Source organism: Patella vulgata, chromosome 8 (genome assembly GCF_932274485.2).
Source record: "Patella vulgata chromosome 8, xgPatVulg1.2, whole genome shotgun sequence".
Taxonomy (NCBI): Eukaryota; Metazoa; Mollusca; class Gastropoda; family Patellidae; genus Patella; species Patella vulgata.
In genome coordinates this window covers 30,569,574-30,589,382 of record NC_065886.2, presented here as the reverse complement: position 1 = coordinate 30,589,382, position 19,809 = coordinate 30,569,574, and the positions used below count along the sequence as shown (strand labels likewise).

General features: G+C 36.1%; 1 protein-coding gene across 4 annotated transcripts; it reads left to right on the top strand.

Moving 5' to 3' along the window:
* Positions 1-1,274: 1,274 nt before the first annotated feature.
* Positions 1,275-19,069, top strand: LOC126830607 (NF-X1-type zinc finger protein NFXL1). Of its 4 annotated transcripts, none has more exons than XM_050561006.2 (19): positions 1,275-1,306; positions 2,271-2,510; positions 3,098-3,289; positions 4,605-4,717; positions 5,224-5,354; positions 6,567-6,745; positions 7,205-7,366; positions 8,318-8,418; positions 8,828-8,942; positions 9,333-9,448; positions 9,775-9,906; positions 10,615-10,705; positions 11,631-11,751; positions 12,160-12,319; positions 13,952-14,065; positions 14,330-14,461; positions 15,200-15,436; positions 15,792-15,980; positions 16,514-19,069. In XM_050561006.2, exons 2-19 carry the CDS (start codon positions 2,324-2,326, stop codon positions 16,742-16,744), a joined length of 2,703 nt encoding a protein of 900 aa, XP_050416963.1. In that variant the 5' UTR covers positions 1,275-1,306; positions 2,271-2,323; the 3' UTR covers positions 16,745-19,069. The 4 variants fall into 4 exon arrangements, with proteins under 4 accessions (XP_050416963.1, XP_050416964.1, XP_050416961.1 ...); XM_050561007.2 differs by having other exon boundaries at positions 1,279-1,306; positions 2,274-2,510; XM_050561004.2 differs by lacking the exon at positions 1,275-1,306 and adding an exon at positions 1,468-1,510.
* The last annotated feature ends 740 nt before the right edge of the window (positions 19,070-19,809 follow it).

Genomic DNA, 19,809 nt, shown 5'->3' with positions numbered 1-19,809 from the left:
TCCGAACGTCTAAACGACTGTCCTTGTCAGGCCCTCCGTCCTGCATCACTGACAAGGGGGAACCACGCCGGAAAAACTGGACGAACTTTCTCGGCCAATGCAGAGATCGATAACCCGACCTCCAGGCTAGCGAGCCAGAGTCTTACCCACTTAGCCACCATGACCCCCCCCCCCCCCCCATGTTCTTGTGTATTGTTATTTTCAATACTAAAAAAACATTACCCTTGTAAAGGCTTTGATACAACAGATATAGAATGTAAATGAAATGGGGTTTAACGTTCTACTGTTCTGGTCATACTGCAGGACTATTGAGTTAACGTCCGTCCGTCCTACCTAGCCACCGGTGCTTCGATATAGAATGTGATATGTTTTGGTTATCCTTTTTATTATAGTGTATTTGTTTGGAATTCAATTAGAAATTTTTGAAATTTCTCTTCAAAAATTCGTATTTTGGAGAAACTTGTATCGGATTTTAGCTTTCAGCTAAAAATGCAAAGTACGTTGCAAAGTATTTTAGCTAAAGTCACATAAACTATTTATTTATTTTTTTTTTTTTCAATACCGAAAATCATGTCGACGAGAGCCTCAAATGGAACAGGGATGGGCAGGGGGGGGGGGGGGGCACGGGGCGAAGGTCCGGGTAGGTGGCTTATAGTTTTTAATTCACTATTTTTCCCCAAAAAAGTGGACTGACAGAATTCGATTCTAATCCTACCCACGCTACTGGGTACCCACATTCAGAAAAGTCACCGGTTTTCTTCTGTTGTACGATCTTCTATAATGTATTTTTTAAAAACAATTTACAAATGTTTTAAAAAACATTACTCAGCATACCTTCAGGTCCCTCTAGGCCCATAGACAAGTGTCCCAACTGTACCCCACCCCCAGTCCCAATACCACCATCCCAACCCCTTCCCTCTCACGGGCCCCGTCTGGAGCCAGTTCATCTGAACAATCGCCTTTTTTGGTTAGATCCGAAGAACTAGTCGTTCTTTTTGATTTGACTGTTTTGGGATAACCTTTATAATTATCATCAGTCACAAATGTAATCTAATCATCAGAAACTAAATAAACATAAATAAATACTATCAAGAAGTCATGTGCTAGTTTTCTTTTTGATATAAAATGGAGACCGGACTTGAAAATAAAAATACAGCAACACAATACATTTCGTTTCAGATAAAGTAAGATACTCAATTTTGTAATCCACCCTCCCACTATGTAGACTCGATTAATCTAACCATTAGCAATTTGGCAGGTGCGTTCGAGTTGGTTGTTGTGGAATGTTCGATGATTATTACATTTAGTAATTAAGTATTTTATAATTTGTTTTTTTACACACAAATTTCTCAGACATAAAACTAATTATCCAACCCATTACTCAAAAGAATCATGTGGAATTAAATTTTAACGATTTTACGAAATATTAAATATTTTAATAAATGGAAACAATGCTGCACAACAGAACGCGTTAATTAGAAGATGGCGGCGCCCTCAGCTGGTTGAAAACGTCTGCTAGAATATTTTTATTTTATCAATTTTTGTTGTAGTTTTCCTTTATTTGCAAATTTATCCGTTAGATTTGACCATTTTAAATTGATTGTAATTTGTTTATGTGCAGAAGATATTGAAATTGCGCATAATGATAGAACCACCTGTTCTCCAGCCAACGCAGTCAGTCACGTCAGGAAAGGACGGAAAATATGCAACCGTCATGTCCCTCTAGCCATAAACCATAGGCCTATCGCGTTGACATTGTGTGAAAGTCACTGATTACGTGCCTTTTAATCAGAAAAACATCCACAATACGAACTAATGAATCAGTGTCAATCAATGTAGGACAGGCAATACGTATTAAATATCCTGTACACAATGATAGTGATAGGCCTATTGCCATTGGTCGATTGGACATTGATGATATCACTTGGCTGACTTGAATGATTTATAGGAATTAAGTTGAAATGTTAGACTTTTGAAACTTTAGACACAAAATGTTTTATCAGATGATGACTAGATTGATTATATTTTACAGAACAAATTTAAATTCTTAAATGCAACGAAATCATCGATTTATTGTCCAAAATCCAAAAGAAGCATAATTCTATTTTATAAAAACAGTCACATTGGTATTCTATGTTGGTGAAGCCAGTAGCAACATACCAGGCTATGCTTTTTGGTGCACACCAATGTTATTATTATTCACTTATGGAAAATCAATAAGAAATATTCTTTGGTGAGCATTGGTTTTAATTATTATATATTTTTCTTAGTAGACAAAGAAAGAACATTGGCCTGAGAGAATCAAAAGCAGGGCTTATTGAAGATGGACAGCCAGTCGGCATTTCTAAGAGGAAAAGGACGTGGTAGGGGTAGAGGAAATGGAAGAGGAGCCTGGTCAAATGGTGCTCCAGGCGTGAAATCTAATAATAGATCAGGTGATGGTTCTGTAGGTCCAGGAGGATTACAATCATCTAATAATATCAACAATTCTCATGCACAATCTGTCACATGTAAGTCATAGAAAATATACAAATGATTAAAAATTACCAGGCTAGTATAAGACCTTTTTGATTAGTGGTTATCCATGAAGAATTACCAGGTTATTATTGGACCTGTTCTTCATTGTAGTTAAATATGACCAACAACAATTTACTAGGCCATTATACAAGACCTATTAATTAAATCTGGGCAATGATAAGTACGAGCATATTACATGAACCAGGAACCGACCATGACAGCATCTCAGCCATCTTGCCGTTATGACATCATATCAAAAGTCTAAATCCGTAAGTTGATGTGCAGTTGTCCAAAGAACAAGGATGGCAAGTTTCACGTCGATCGTACTTGAATTAGTGGAGCCCCAAGAATAACAACATAAGAAGAAGATTCCCAGTTTATGTTCAAATAGCAGTGTTTCTTATTGATTTATAAAAAATAACCTAAGGTCATCTACAATCTTATTGATCTTTGATCAAAATCTTTAATTCAGAATAAAGGTATATTTTGAAGGGGGAAGGGGTGTCTTAATATTTTACTCCTTTTCAATCTTTAAAAATTTGAATTGTAATTTTTGTTGTATCTTTTTATTATTTTCCAGCTGAAGAAGAAATCCAACAGGCCCAGGTACAGGAACGATTTGATGCTATCAGTATCAAACATCGAGAATCAGCACAGAGATATCTACGAGAATTACAAGAGAATAATGAATTTTCTGACGAGGAGGAAGAAGAAGAAGAGTTAAAGGATGATGTGTTGGAATCTATTTTTAAATCTTATTCTGTTAGTTATGGTAAGATGTTCCTTGATTTTTTGTTAAATGAAATGGGGTTTAACGTTCTACTGTTCTGCTCCCAACTGGGCTAATGAAGACGGGCGTTTGCCATACACTTTGCTATGAGGGAAATCTTGCCTCGAATTCCAACTCTCAAAGGATCTTTTACGTGCACGCCAATGTGTACACAGGACCTCAGTTTTTCGTCCCATCCGAATGGCTAGAAAGCTGTCCTTGTCAGGCCCTCCGTCCTGCATCGCTGACAAGGGGGGAACCACACCGGAAAATCTGGATGAACTTTCTCGGCCAATGCAGGGATCGAACACCTGACCTCCAGGCTAGCGACCCAGCGTCTTACCCACTTCCCTGTCTGAAAGATGCTGTCTCACTCACCTGAAGGTCAGGTGTTGGATGAGAAAGTTCATCATTTAGATGGGACGAAAAACCACGGTCCCATGTACACATTGACATGTACGTAAAAGAACTCTTGGCAGTTGGAATTTGATATAAGAGTAGGCTTTAGTGCTGCCGTCTAGTCAAGAATTCCCTCTCAACACACTGCATGGTGGATGCTCATCTTCATTAGCCGAGTCGGAGCAGAAAAGTAGGATGTGAAACACCATTTCATTTGATCCTAAAAGAACCCATTTCAGATGGTATTAGACGAAGAGAAATGAAATGAAATGAAATGGGGTTTAACGTCCTACTGTTCTGCTCCTAACCTGGGCTAATGAAGACGGGCATACGCCATACAGTGTGCTATGAGGGAAATTTTGCCCGGACAGCGGCACTACGGCCTACTCTTATATCGAATTCCAACTGCCAAGGGTTCTTTTACGTGCACGCCAATGTGTACACGGGACCTCGGTTTTTCGTCCCATCCGAACGACTAGACAGCTTTCCTTGTCAGCCCCTCCGTCCTGCATCACTGACAAGGGAGAACCACGCCGGAATAGACGAAGAGTATATGGAAACAATGCCATCCACTCATAGCACACTAGATGGCATATGTCCACGGTCATAAGATGAGTTTTTGCATAAAATTATAATAATAATATTGTCATTTATAAAACGCGCTAATATTGAATAACAGTTTCTAAGGTGCATAGAAGATGTGGAATGCGTAGGAAAAATTAGATATTACGGAATTGTTTGTGAAATCAGTGACTCTCCAATAATCTGCAAACTGGTGAATGTTATTTTGTAGAATGAGCTGTGAACACGCAGCATCAAATTTGGACCCGTAGAGTCTGAGAGGTGTGCGTGTGTTTGAGAGTGTTCTTGAATGAAGTCAATAGAATGTATTTGAAATCCTGATTTGTCCTATTTTCAGATGAAGTTGGAAGTAATTTGGTGGAGAAAGTACAAGATGATTTGGTTCATTCGTTTCGTTCTGCCACGTCGGCTTGTTTGGTCTGTATAGAAACTGTCAAAAAAGAAGAAGCCGTAAGTCAACAGTGATACTTCATTTGTATGTTTAAAGGTAGCTAACATCTCACAGTCGAAGGCCTTGAAATGCAGGCTCTGTCATGCACCAATTCACTTTTCTCTGTTTATATTTTATAAAATGTCAAACAGATATTGAGCAAACAAATTGTGATATTTAAACATAAGAGGTGTTAGAGGTTTCCTGTCTATTCAATGTTTTTGGGAGAGCAAGTTATATGATTTAATTTGATACACTTTAGAAAGATTTGTGTGTGGAGAGTCTTATTAATTTTTTGCCAATATATATTAAATTTGGCTTGTTTTGGGGATAGAATTTATGTTTAGCAGAGCAGACACTCTTCTGGTCTAAAGCCAGTGTAAAATAAACTTTCAAGTACAACTTAAGTTGAATCTGACTTTTGTTCATTATATACACTTACACTGAAATGTGATCTGATTGAGAGAATTCAATTCTGAAACGTTCAATCGAGTACCCCCAATGATTTGTTATTTATATTTTATAGATTTGGTGTTGTCGTGGTTGCGCTGGGATATTTCATATTACATGTATACAAAAATGGGTGACTGAAGGGACGTACCAGTTTAATTACAAATCTGATTCCAACATTCCTGCCTCAAACATTCCCTGGCACTGGTAAGTGAACTATTATACCCAGCAGGGCTGCCGACAACCAGTATCGCAGCGCAATTTGCGATACATATTTTGTCCGTTGCTAACCAAAAATTAAAATCTAACGTTTTTGATTCGCAGTTACTGCGCATCATTAATATGCCTGTCATTTTGGATATTGACACAAGAATAATCCACATTTTGAAGACTAGAAGGCTTACTCAACACTTTCAACGTGTATAAAATGTTGAATAAAATTTTATAAACAAAACTGAATTCTCCGTGTGACATTTTCTTCTCGAACTGCCCAGACACAATACTATATAACACAGGGACATAACTCTATGAATAGGGACTATTAAACCGGAAATAGGGAATCAAGTAGTACCACTCACGTTGTGAGACATCAAGTAATTATATCATATTCATTTTGAAAGAAATAAATCCAGTGTATCTCCCACGTATTGTAAATAAAATATAAAAAAAATAAATACATGTTAACGTATTGTAAAATGATAAATCAAAGTAAAAATTCCCGTAAAATATTATTGTTTATATCGCGTGTGTCTAGTTAATCGAGGTGCGCCCGATTGAACAAAAATAATAATACACGATAAAAAGCAGACGAAATTGTTTTCTAACGAAGATTTCTAACGTAACAAAAAAAATACAATTAAAATGAGTGGGGCTTCGGAAGTCACTGTCAAGAATTGGCTTCAGACATAAGACCTAACTAAATGTCTACATCACATTCACAAACTGTCACAAGTACTTGTGGCAGTGCTAAAAAACCTAAGAATAGTCAGAATGGAATCTAATCATATTTCAATTCGTTATGAATTAAAGTAATATCTTGTTATTTAGGTGTTTTACGTTGAAACTGAAAAACTGCTAATCAATTTTTAAATTTGCTAATCAAATTTGGCAAAATTGGACTTTTTGATTAGCAGTGCTGCTAATCAACTGTGAAAAATTACCGACAGCCCTGATACCCAGTACCATTCCACAAAATTCTTAAAGTATACTGAATGCTTTTGACTCGAAACGTCAATGTAGGAATTAAAATGTCCTACTAGCTTATTGTCATGGTTACCAATAACATAATTTAATATGTGGACATCATGTGTACCAATAGTATAATTTAAAATGATGCAATCTCTTTGATCTGTCCTCATCTTTGTCTAGAAAAACAGTTACGAAGTGTTAAACCTCATTTGATTGTATTTTGTTTTTCAGTCCTAAATGTCGTCATGAGTATCAGCAGTCTGATTGTCCAACTAAGTATTATTGTTTCTGTGGTAAAGTTGCTGATCCTCCGTTTGACCCCTGGCTGGTTCCCCACTCCTGTGGTCAAACATGTGGTCGTAAACTGAAACCTGATTGTGGACATTCATGTCTACTTCTCTGTCATCCAGGTATGTTCAAAATGTTGCATAGCATAGAACTTCTCATTAAGGACAAAATCATTTATAAATTTAAATGTTTTTTCCATGTTTCCATAATTAACCCTTTGACACTCTGTACATGTAAATATTGATTGCCCAGGTTCCCCAAACGTATGAAAGAAAAGAGATATATTTTGATTGTGAGTTTGGAAGCTACTACTCCCTAGACTGCTGAATCACATGACTGCTGTTAAATAGTTGACATCTAGTCATGTGACTGGCAGTATGGAGCAGTAGATTCTGACTTATGAAGGGCTAAAGGGTTAATTCCTGTGTTTCATGGAAAGTTACACATTTGCACATCAAAACGAGGATTTTTTAAGTTCAACTAATCCACAAACTGTTTAAAAACAAAGACAAGAAAAGATTTCTTGAGAGAGAAGTGTTAATTACTTTTGGAATTAACTAAAAGTTGAATGTTAATTTTAGGTCCTTGTCCACCCTGTCCAAAGACTAAAAAATCAGTGTGTTATTGTGGTAAACAGCCAGCACAGATGAAGAGATGTAGTGCTAGAAACTGGGCGTGTGGTCAACCATGTGGACGTTTATTATCATGTAATCAACATTATTGTCAACAACCTTGTCATGAAGGTGAGTCACACATTTACAAACAATCAAAGAGGAAAATCAAGTCCAGTAAATTGACTTGAAATATTTTTCATGACCCGACTCAGAATGCTGTAAGAGCTAAGGACTGAAGTCACGGTGAGAGAACAGAAATCTAACTTGTCTTATTTGCCATGAATTGGAGACTCATTTGTGGAATAAGCGACTTGAGTGGGACTTGGACTTTCTTAAGATTGGGTTTTGTGACTTGACAAGGAGTCAAGGTACCACAGCTTTTACTCACCTTTGCTGACATTGCTATATTTTTTATTCACTAAGACCTATTCAGTGGTTGGATGTAAACAGGTAGTCAAAATTTCTTCTCACAACGTTATTAAGTGAAGTCCTTTCACTGTCTTAACCCTTTTAATTTTTGCAGCCTCTACTCTGGGCTCCTGGGACCTATTTATTAAACCAAAATACTATTTTTCCAGTCTTTGCCTGTAGACCTGAAATATCTGGAAATACAAATAAATGATAAAGAATTGGTAAAAATGCCTCACCAAATAGCTTATTGGTTATAAATTATACAAAAGAAAATATAAATATTGATTATTCTTAGGCCATCAGACAAAATGATTTATCTTTCTATCTTTCTTGGTTTGGTGTAGTTGGTGGGGGGGGGGGGGGGTCTGGTAGGGTTCACTGCTAGAATGCAGTAGGTTCAATACTGTAAGAACTTTAAGGTTTAATTAAAACTGGCTCCTATTTATCTGAAGTTGCACCCATGAGACTTGATAGTCTTGTCTATATGTTCAGATGAGTTAAAAAAATAAAATGATAAATTGAGTTCATATTTTGAAAGTCCTTTGACTAACGAATCCATTTAAAAGAATATAGATGAAAACCCCAACAAAAGTAATCCATATAGAAACCATTTAAAAACATATAAAAACAATATAACCAAGTGTTAACACATGTATAATATATTTCTAGGTGAATGTTCAGCTTGTAGTAAAACCAGTAAACAATCATGTTTATGTGGAAAACATGAAGATACCAGATTATGTGCTAGTCCTGAATGGAGATGTAAAGAGGTCTGTACTATTAAATTACTAATACTACACTAGTACTATGCTATGAATTATAACACATACTTATAGAAGAACAATTATTAATTGATTAGGGCGATGTTTCGTGGAGTATTCTCTCAACGTTGTCAAGCTACCACCCAAATGAATTAGTAATTGTTATAGTATATGTTATAGTTTATTGCTCTATTCACTTACTAAATGTCTCTAAAAGATTAATACAATACTGTACTATTGAAACAAATTTGTGGATGCTCAAGATGCTAAAGTTATCATCGGATTGACTTGAAATGTATACCCATCATGTTCATGAATGTTATTTTCTCTGTAATTTAGATATATTTTTGAATTATAATAAAATTAATACAGCCCCACAGATAAAAGGATTATATGAATTCAAATGTATTTATTGTAGGTGTGTAATAGACCTTTAGATTGTGGTAATCATGTTTGTGAAAAGGTTTGTCATGGTCAGGATTGTGGTCGCTGTCCTAGATTAGGTCTTAGAACCTGTCCATGTGGAAAAACAGGTAATTTTTATAAACTATATCACCTCCATATCACAGGCATCCTGTCGAATAAGGAACATCGATACATCATCTTCGCATGCATGGGGGGCGAGGCGGGGGGAGGGGGGGGTCAAATGGGTTAACGTGTGTGCTAGATCATAAGGTCTGTCATTGAGTAAGTGTCATGGTTTTGATTCCCTGCTTCTGTGTGATGAGGAGTAGGGCCACCTGTCCAATCTCATGGGTTTTCTCCAGGTCCCCCAGTTTCCTCCCTCTGCTAAAAAACCCTACACAAATGCCAATAATTGAAATTAAATTGAACCATTTGTTAAACCCTGTTTCTCTCTGTCCCTCATGTTCACGTGGTAATTGTAATTGGTGTTATTATTTGTGAATAATTCTATTTAACAGAATTGGAGTTACCATGTACAGAAGATATATTACCATGTGGTGATACATGTGAGAAACTTTTATCTTGTGGTCAACATAAATGTCTAGAAAGATGTCATACAGGAAACTGTACACCAGTAAGTGTTTTATATATATATTTTGTTTGACTTTGTTCATTCGTTCATGATGGACAGCTTATGGTCATTCAGAGGGAATGAAAAATCGAGGTCTCATGTACACATTGATTGGGCAAGAAAATTTCTCAGGATTTACAAAGCAGTGATGAAAGTCCGGTGAGGTTCCTCCTTGTCAGTGGTGTAGGACCAACGGCCATAGCGCCGCTGTCCAAGCAAAATTCCCCTCATTGCACAATTAATGTATGGTGTATGCCTGTCTTCATTAGCCCAGTCAGTGCAGAACAGTAGGATGTTAACCCTGTTTCATTTCATATGATTATTTTCAGTGTCAACATCTGGTGGTGAAGAGATGTAAATGTGGAAGAAAACAGAAAGAGAGTTTATGTAGTAAAGAATTTTCCTGTGATTCTAAATGTAATAAACAAAAAAACTGTGGTAGACATCAATGCAAGAAGAAGGTAGGCCTTGTTTTAATGTAGTCTCAAATCTGTCAGAGAAAAAAATGTTATTTTAAGCCTGACATGGACTGTGTCTAGTCATTTGGATTGGACAACAAACTGAAGTCCTGTAAAAAAAGAACCCTTGACAAGTAAAATTCGATATAGGAGTAGCTTGTAGCTCCGTTGTCCCAGCAAAATTTGGAAAAGTTAAACCCCATTTGATTTAAAGCTCCAGTCTAACCTTATGTATGATGTTTTAAGATTCTGTGTTAGTTTTGAAAGTTGCTGATCGTAATTTGTTTTTTTTGGACAATATCTAATAATCCACACTAAAATATAATCATTTTCGTTATGTAACATTTAATTAAGAAAACAAAACCCAAAGTAGATAACAACCCAGCTTAGATTCAATCGGATTAATAAGAGGTCCATCAAAATATTTATCCAATTCTTATACCTGGCGCTGTCTTATGTTGCAAAATATCTTTGTAAATACTGAGGAGGGGTGGGGAACCAAATGGATAACACGCACAAATTAGATCGTAAGGTCTATCATTAAGTCGAGTCGCATGATTTTGATTCCCCGCTTGTACTGATATTCATTTTTAGAGATTCAACTTTTAGTTTGCAATGTATTCAAAATCAGTCAAATGACGATGAGCGATTATAAAATTTATATTGAATCGATAAAACTGGATTTATATTTTTATAATTGTATTTTTTCAGTGTTGTAAAGGAAACTGTTCTCCATGTGATCAGATTTGTGGTAAACCTCTAGGATGTAAAAATCATAAATGTGCCAGTCCTTGTCATAGTGGTACGTTCCTTTTTCGTGATTTCAATTTTTTTATTCCCGTAAGAAATGTCAATTCAATTTTGATGCAGTGTAAAAGCTTGGGAACCCTGTAAAAAGAGTTGGAGCCACGGTGGCTCAGTGAGTAAGATGTTAACACACTAACCTGAAGGTCCTGTATTGCCCGATAGAAAGTTCATCTGAATTTTCTGACATAGTTCCCCCTTGTCAATGGTGTAGGATGGATGGTCTGGTAAGGGACAATATATAGTTGTTTGAATGGGACAGAAAACCGAGGTCCTCTGTACATAAAAGAACCCTTGACAGTTGGTATTCGATATAAGAGTAGACTGTAGCGCATCAGTCCGGGCAAACTTTCCCCCATGGCCCGACATATGCACGTCTTCATTATCCCAGTCGGAGCAGAACAGTAGGACGTTAAACTTCATTTCATTTTTATACGCCCACATTTTCATGTGGACGTATATTGTCGTCGCTCCCGTCCGTCTGGATGTCCGTCCACAATTGTTTGTGAACAGTCTGCAGGTCACAATTTTTATCCGATTTCAATGAAACTTGATATATAGGTCCCCCTAAGATCTCAGTTCCTTTCGATATTGGCATGTATGGGACTGTAACTTCATGGATTATGGCCCCTGATTGTACGAAAAATCACGTTTTTAGCTTGTGAACACTGTAGAGGTCACAATTTTTATCCGATTTTGTTGAAACTTGAAATGTAAGTTTATAACACAAAGATCTCAGTTCCTTTTGATATTCGCGCATATCGAATTGTAATTTCCTGAATTATGGCCCTTGATTGTAGGAAAAATCACTTTCTTGTTAGCTTGTTCTCTATCCATCTCTCGAAAATGTGGGCGTATTCTGCCTGGCAGCCGCTGGTTCATAAAAAGAGTTGATTATTCGAGACAAATGTTATATTTTATAGGACCATGTTATCCCTGTCCCTTGACTGTTGATGTTTTCTGTTTCTGTAACTCAACTAAAGTTACTGTACCATGTGGAAAAGAAAAAAATACCAAAAAACCTAAATGTAATCAAATCTGTAGGTAAGTTGGTTTGATTGTATATATCATCTGAAATTGGTCTAACAAATAGACATTAGAACATAAGATCTAAGTGGCATGGTTTCGATCCCAAGCTTGAACATCAGAAAAGGAGTAGGGTCACCTGCCCAACCATGTGAATTTTCTCTGGGTCATCTGCTTTCTTGGGGGGTTGGGTAGTCTAGTGGTTAGTGCATATGCTCGAAACCATAAGCTCTGCCATTGGGTCAAGTGGCGTGATACGTGACAAAGAGTAGGGTGGCCTATCCAGCCTTGCGGGGTTTCTCTGGATCTTCTTGTATCCTCCCACTGCTAACCAAAATGTTAGTCCCAGAATGATCTAGTTTGATTCAAGTGAATGTAAAACCCTATTTCTCTCTCTTTATAAAATGTTATTTATTTTTTTTTCAGAATACCTCCGACATGTCATCATACGTCAAGATTTAAACATCGTTGTCATTTTGACGACTGTCCGCCGTGTAGACTCGTGTGTAATCTACCACTGCCAGGGTGTAAACATACCTGTCCATTAAAATGTCATGATGAAGTCAAGGTCAAGGTCGTTGAAAAGGTAAAAAGTTAACAGTTTTCTTATTTTGAATCGGGAGCTGTGGTAGTAGAACCTCTTGACTAGAATGTCCAGAGTTCAATTCCTGGCAGAGGTCGAGCACACTTGTTAGAATATTTTAAAATTGGTCCTCAGTTTTCAGAGGTGATGCCAGGGAGCTTGACAGAGAAAGTCTACCTAGTCATTTGGATTAGACAACAAACTATCGTCCACCCCTTCTACACATTGGCGTGCAAGTAAAAGAAACCTTGACAGTTTGAAATGGAAGTAGTGCAGATGGAAATGCCACTGTCTAGAAAAAATTCTAGCATTTATTTCTGTGGTTACCACTGACATAAAAATAATCATTTTTCTCCTGTGTTCAAATCCCTGTAAGAGTGAGAAGAACCATCAGTTGTCAGGCGGCTGAAATTGATGAGATTTATATGCGTCATATAAATTAGTATAAAGAAGAATCGTATTGAATTTCAGCAATTTCCGTTTATTATAGCCCTTCTTTCACTTTGTTGAATCTTGTGAACGCTCTAACGCCAAAAGTTATCCGATCTTTGTGAAATTTATATGCATTATTTAAATTAGTAAAACGAAGAAGCCAATTGAATTTCAGCAATTTCTTTTTATTATGTCTAGAGTTATGGCCCTTGTTTCACTTTGTTGAGCCTTGTGAACGCTCTAACGCCCAAAGTTATGATCCGATCTGTATCAAATTTATATGCATCATTTAGATTAGTGAAACGACGAAGCCTGTTGAATTTCATATGTATGAAATTTGTATGCATCGTTTAAATTTGTGAAACGGAGGTCTATTAAATTTCAGAAATTTCTGTCAATTACTTCTAGTTATGGCCCTTGTTTTACTTGTGAACGTTTGAATGACAAAAGTTATCGTCTCATCTGTATGAAATTTATATGCATTAGAAGTCAACGAAAAAAACCTGTCAAATTTCATCAATTTCTGTAAATTACTTTCAGAGTTAAGGCCCTTGTTTCCATTTGTAGTACCTTGTGAACCCTCAAACGACGAAAATTATAATCTGATCTGTATGAAATTGTCTTCTAAATGCCCCCAATTACCTACAAAGGAATAAATATGCAACAACCCTTCATGACTGCTCGGATGAGTTAGCTGCTGTGTGTGTATGTTTCGTTGCCTGGCAACCTATCTTACTTTTAAAATATTCTCAGTTATTCTTCGAATTTTAATGTTAAAAAAGATTGTTTTGGGTGTTTAATATTTCATTGTGTTGAATATTTCATTGTGTATATTGTGTTTTAATTATTTTATTGTGTTGAATATTTCATTGCGTATACTGTGTTTTAATCTTTTATTGTGTATATTGGGTTTAATATTGCATTGTGTATATTGGGTTTAATATTGCATTGTGTTTAATATTTCATTGTGTTTTAATATTTCTTGTGTGAATATTTCATTGTGTTTTAATATTTCTTGGGTGAATATTTCATTGTGTGTTAATATTTCTTGTGTGAATGTTTTATTGTGTGAATATTTCATTGTGTTGAATATTTCATTGTGTTTAATATTTTTTTTTTTTGTATTTAATATTTTTTTTGTTTTTAAGATTTTATTGTGTTTAATATTTTATTGTTTAAAAGGATTATTTTGTGTGTGTTTAGGTTGAGAGAAAGGGACCATGGGATCCATTGCCTGTAGAGAAGATAGATATAATCAAGAAACCATGTTCACCATGCATGGTTCCATTACCTCAGAAATGTATGGGAGAACATGAGGTAGGTACCGTAAACACCCATATACACTCTGCCATAGGGTATTATTATTATATGGGACAACTTTGATCTTTTGGTCTTATACAAAAAAAATGTTCCATACTTCTGTATTATTTAACTTGTGTAACTCACTCAGAATATACAGGCGGAGGAACTTGAAGTTACCCCCCCCCCCCCCAACCCCTTTCCATTGACTTGTCCCGGACATCCCACATGGTTAATCCAACCCCTTTAGACTTGAAAGTAATATTTTATGTTTTGTTATAGATAAGAGAAGTAGAATGTAGTAATATTGGAGCCTATTCATGTGGTCGACCATGTGGTAGAGATTTAGATTGTGGTAATCACACATGTCATCTAGACTGTCATATTGTACAAGATGCTCCTGATCATCAGTCTGTAAGTTCTTATTATTTTTTAGTCATTTGGATAGGATGAAAAACCAATGTTGCTTGCATGTTAAAGATCCCTTAACAGTTGGAATTGGATATAAAAGAGGCTGTAGCACTGCTGTCTGGGCAAAATTTTCATCATAGCATACTGTATGGCATAAGCCCGTCTTCATTATCCCAGTCGGAACAGAACAATAGGACTTTTAAGCCCATTCCATTTCATACTATTTCAAAACTAAGCCTTTGTCAGCATGTTTATACTAAATTATAACGGTAAATCTTGAATAAGTTTTTAACTGATTTTAATTTTCAATATGGAGCATTAGGACAGAGAGAGAATGATCCGTATTGAATTTCTCTGTTCCCCATCCATCTCTTGCAGAATATGGAAGTATCTTCCACGGCAACCAGTAACAATTAACCTGCTGTAATTTAGCTAAAGTAGATTGATTTATGATACCATAGTGGCCGGTACATTGTTTTATCAATCGGCTTTTTCTAACATGAAGCAATTAATGACTGTAGAATTGAAGAGGAAACCCACAAGGTTGGACAGGTGACTATACTCCTTGTCACGTACAAGCAGGAAATCAAAACCATACCACTTAACTCAAAGTCCATGACAGACCTTATGATCTAACACGCACGTGTTAAACCATTCAGCCAATCAACTCCTTTTGCCTCTTTTGATTGATTACTGACTGTGTTATTAAACCGACTATCATTGAATTGTATTATTTTACAGGCAGGAAAGAATTGTGCCGTATGTGAAGAGTTGTGTTTAAAGACACGCCCACCTGGTTGTACTCACTCGTGTCCCGAGTCGTGTCATCCGGGGCCGTGTCCTCCCTGTACATACAGTATTAAGATGCGATGTCACTGTCACAGTATGGTTAAACATATACAGTGTATTGACTGGGCAGGTGCTTCCACAGAAGTCAGAGCAAATCTTAAAGCCTGTGGTGGCAGGTGCCCAAAAAATGTAAGTATTATGCCATCGCCAGTGTTCATCCATAACGTAAATTTTTAATATAACCATTTATCACTTGGTACAAGTAGATATAGACTAACTTGAAGAAAATTAGAGAAAAGATAATATTAATGCTGTTACATCCCTGGATATAATCAAATAGCAGTTCTGTCCCTTAGACTGTCCAAAACTGTCCACGATATATAAGCTTTCCTTATATAGGACTATTTACTAGTTTGGGCGTTAGATAGCTGTGCACGTAATGGGTCATTTTTGGCGGGATAAGGAGCCCTTGTTAGGGCGCAGTTTCGGGAAGTCTAACTGCTTAATGGTTAACAAAGCGTTTGTTTGTTTTTTTTCGTTTTAGATGCCGTGTGGTCATCGTTGTTTGTCTCCCTGTCATTCTGGACCTTGTCCTGAGGTCAAATGTCAACAATTGACAACTTCCTCGTGTCGATGTCGACGCATTAAACGCCAGGCCATATGTTACGACAAGAAGAAATTTATTGAATGTGATGAAGAATGTGAAAGAATTAAATCTGAGAAAAGATCAAAAGTAAGGAACAATTATATTTTTAGTATTTTCGTTAAAACTGATGGTCCAATAGCCCAATATAGAAATTACCTAATTATGTTGAAAGGGTGTAGGGGGATGGGGGCAGCTGAGTGGTTTAACTTATCATAAGGTCTGTCATTGAATCAAGTAGTGTGGTTTTGATTCCCCGCTTGTAAGTGACAAGGCATAGGGTCACCTGTCCAACCTTGTGGGTTTTCTCCAGAGTTTCCATTTTCCTGCCACTGGTGGTGAGTGTATGTTTACCCCATCTCTCATATATAGTGTCATATTCACATGCCTTGTCACCAAAAATTCTTGTGATTACTTGATTGACACTTTCAGTCGAGTATCCCCTATAGAATGTTTCAAGGTGTGCTAAGACATTCAACCGTGTATCCCCACAATGCTATATCCCCATCAAAGTATTTTGCACTTAGTGTTATAATGATATACTTATAGAGGGAAATCTTTGATAATCAAAGTTATAATCATATGCTTACAGAAGGAAATAATTAATAATGTTATATTTACAGGAGGAAGAAGCGGAGAAGCTGAGACAGGAAGAAGTAGCGAGAAAAGAACGAGAAGAATTGGAAGCTTTTGAACGCAGGACGAAGGGAAAGAAACGCAAACACCGTAAAGATTATACAGAAGTTATAGAACCCTCTTGGCTGTCTAGGAACGGAAAGAGTCTGTTAATATCGTTCCTAGTAGCGGCTTTCTCTGTTTTATTCTGTTATTTTGTTTATACATGTATTGAATAATGGCTTCCAGCCTCCCATGCTTTCATTTATTTTGCTCTTTCAGTGTGACATAAATCAAACGCAGAGTTAGATTGTCGATTCAAACTTTTATTTCTATTACTCAGTCTGATAGTGAAATGGCAAATTGCACTTAAAGTTCCTCTGTAGTGTCGATACAATATAACATACATTAAAGTTCCCCTTTATAGCTAATGCAAAATACATGCATCAAAACAACAACAACAACAACAACAATTTGAGAATATATATAAAATTAAAACATATCACGGTTAGATAAACGAGAAACAAATCGAGTATATTTTTATATTATCAATTTGTCCAAATAAATACAAACTATATTAAAATATGTAACAATAAATATATAACAAAGTAAAATAGATAACAAACAACACTTCCATTATAAGTAAAGTATATAACATAACAATTCCAGTATACGTAAAATTAAAACATACTGGTAGAATTTTGAAAATATATTTTGTATGAAATTGGATTTGTGCAATAGGAACAATTGTAAAAACGATATTCATAAATGTGAGAATTAATTCAGGCAAATGCTTCTTGAGGGAAGAAAAGCATAAAAAAAACTTTAAGATTTTATGCCCTTACTGAAAGTAAAGAAGACATTCCAAGCATGAAAATAATGTCAGACATTATTGTATCTGAATTTAAAACTTTGTCTGACGTGATTTATAAATATCGATAAAAAACACAGACAAAACTCAAATCTGTACCAGAGAAAATGATAGCTCAGTGAGTAAGACGCTGGCTCGTTAACCTGGATGTCTCAGGTTCACTGCCCGTGTTGGCCGAGAAAGTCCAATTTCTGTAGTGGTTCCCCCTTGTCAGTGGTGTAGAACAGAGGGCCTGGAAATGAACATTGTATAGTTGGTTGGATGGGACGGCCACTGTGGTTAAACCTATTAATTCATGAAAGCTGTGCTATAAATATAACTGGACACCCGAAGTAATAAATTTTAAAGTTTTGAATCGACAACTATAACTGTACAGTATTTACTTAACTTGTATATCCCACTGAATTATATATTATTTGGTATTGTTATAACTGTTGCTTATTTTCAAATTACACCTTTCGATTGGTTCTCTTTCATAAGAGGTGGAGCTAGAAGTGGCTCAAATTACACCTTTCGATTGGCTCTCTTCCATAAGAGGTGGGGTCAGTAAGTGACTAAAATTACACCTTTCAATTGGTTCGCTTCCATAAGAGGTGGGGCCAGGGCTCTTAAGACGTTAATACCACGGAAAATGGCCGCTAGACTTCCAGGTACAGTACAAGATATGTAGAATACTGGTTATCAGTGTGTAGTATTATAGATTATTATTAAACATGCATTATGTAAGGTTTAGATAAAGAGCTGAATGTTCTTGCTATAATAGTTTAAAAATACATGTAGATAAAAAAAAAATGAATATTATTATATTGAAAATATCATTCAAATTACTTTGTTCTGGGCGAAGTTATTACTGTTTGAAGATGTAGCGAAGATCTTGCAATGGTATTAGAAAACTAATTATCCATTGTATTAAATTTTACAATCTCAAGAGAGTTCAAATCTGTTTAAATCTCTGCCAACCGATGCTCTAGAGAGTTTATCATTGACTTGCCATGTGAATAAATTTCTAAATAATAATTTATATACCATTTGAAGCCCCCAAAAAGACCTGCAATAGGCAGTTTTAGCTCTTACATAATGCATTTTAATTAAAGAATTTCAGGCTCAAATCTTGCTTTTAATGTCAAGTTGCACAAACAATTACAAAATGTACTAAAAGGCAATAATTTATTGGAGAACTGAATAACTCATGAGGTTACCCTTGCTCTCCCAAATCTTCCAGATTCATTTATTTATTTGACAGTAATATGTCTCCACTATCAGTGATCTTGTATATGTAGAAACGATTTTCTAAGTTGTTCGAAAATATTGACTTTACAGAAGGTTGACATGGGAACACAAGTATAAGGAGATGTTAAGTTTGTACACAGAAATGTTAGGATTGTCGAGGGAGATGCTTGGCTGTACAGGGAGATGTTGTATTGGGTTGTATGGGGAGATGTGGGGTTGGGTTGGGTTGTATGGGGAGATGTTTTTGGGTTGTACAGGGAGATATTTATTGCTGGGTTGTACAGGGAGATGATGGATTTTGACAAATTGTAGACGTCTTAAAGAAAATGGTTTATTATTATTATTGTTGTTACGTGTTAAATATTTTATTTATACTGCATAGATGTCTATATATATATATATATATATAAATGGTGATGTATATTATATTCATTGTTGATAAAATCATGTCTTTGTTTTATTATTTCTGTTGAGTTGGGTGGCCGAATGGTTTAAAGGCTATAAGGTCTGTCATTTAATCAAGTGGCATGGTTTTGATTCCCCTTTTGTACGGGACAGGGAGTAGGGTCGCCAGTCCAACCTCTTTGGTTTTCTCCTGGTCATCCGGTTTCCTCCCACTCAGATTTTACATCCGGAACATTACCAGAGTATAATCTGCCAATTAGAAAGCGTTTGTTCTGTCATCAGCCATTATACCAGAATACAAAATACTCTATCAATTGAACAACAAATTAATACCGGAGTCAAAATTCTCCTGAATGTAAATAGCAAATTTAGACGACTTTGATTCCAAGTAGATCACTATCATCGTATAAACTGAAAAACTATTCTGGTCCTTATACGCCTTATAAAAATATGAACCTCAACTTTTTACCTCACCAAAACAAAATTCGATTGTTTATATAACGGATTATGATCCCACCAATGGTTCAATTTAGTAAGCCCTCCCAAGAGAAATAGTAGACTTCTCTATTATCCTTTTCGGAAATAGCCCATGTCGTACACTCTCCGAACAAAAGAAAAAGGCCAATCACATCATTTAGAAGGCTGAAATGCAAGCAGAAATGTTACGATACAAATAATTGGGCTTTTCACGCTCGATCCCAAATGAGACATAAATGATATGTCACGTTGGATAATATTTGAACCCTTTTAAATGGAAATGGATTCACATTTAGGAACTTTCGCAAGATTTAGTCCCGA

What these genes read in the sequence shown, in the direction of transcription:
- LOC126830607 (XM_050561006.2), top strand. Translation starts at nt 2,324, where the DNA reads ATGGACAGCCAGTCGGCATTTCTAAGAGGAAAAGGACGTGGTAGGGGT. An exon ending in GACATCAATGCAAGAAGAAG is followed by an intron (nt 9,907 to 10,614) that starts GTAGGCCTTGTT and finishes GTATTTTTTCAG; the next exon opens with TGTTGTAAAGGAAACTGTTC. An exon ending in AATGTATGGGAGAACATGAG is followed by an intron (nt 14,066 to 14,329) that starts GTAGGTACCGTA and finishes GTTTTGTTATAG; the next exon opens with ATAAGAGAAGTAGAATGTAG.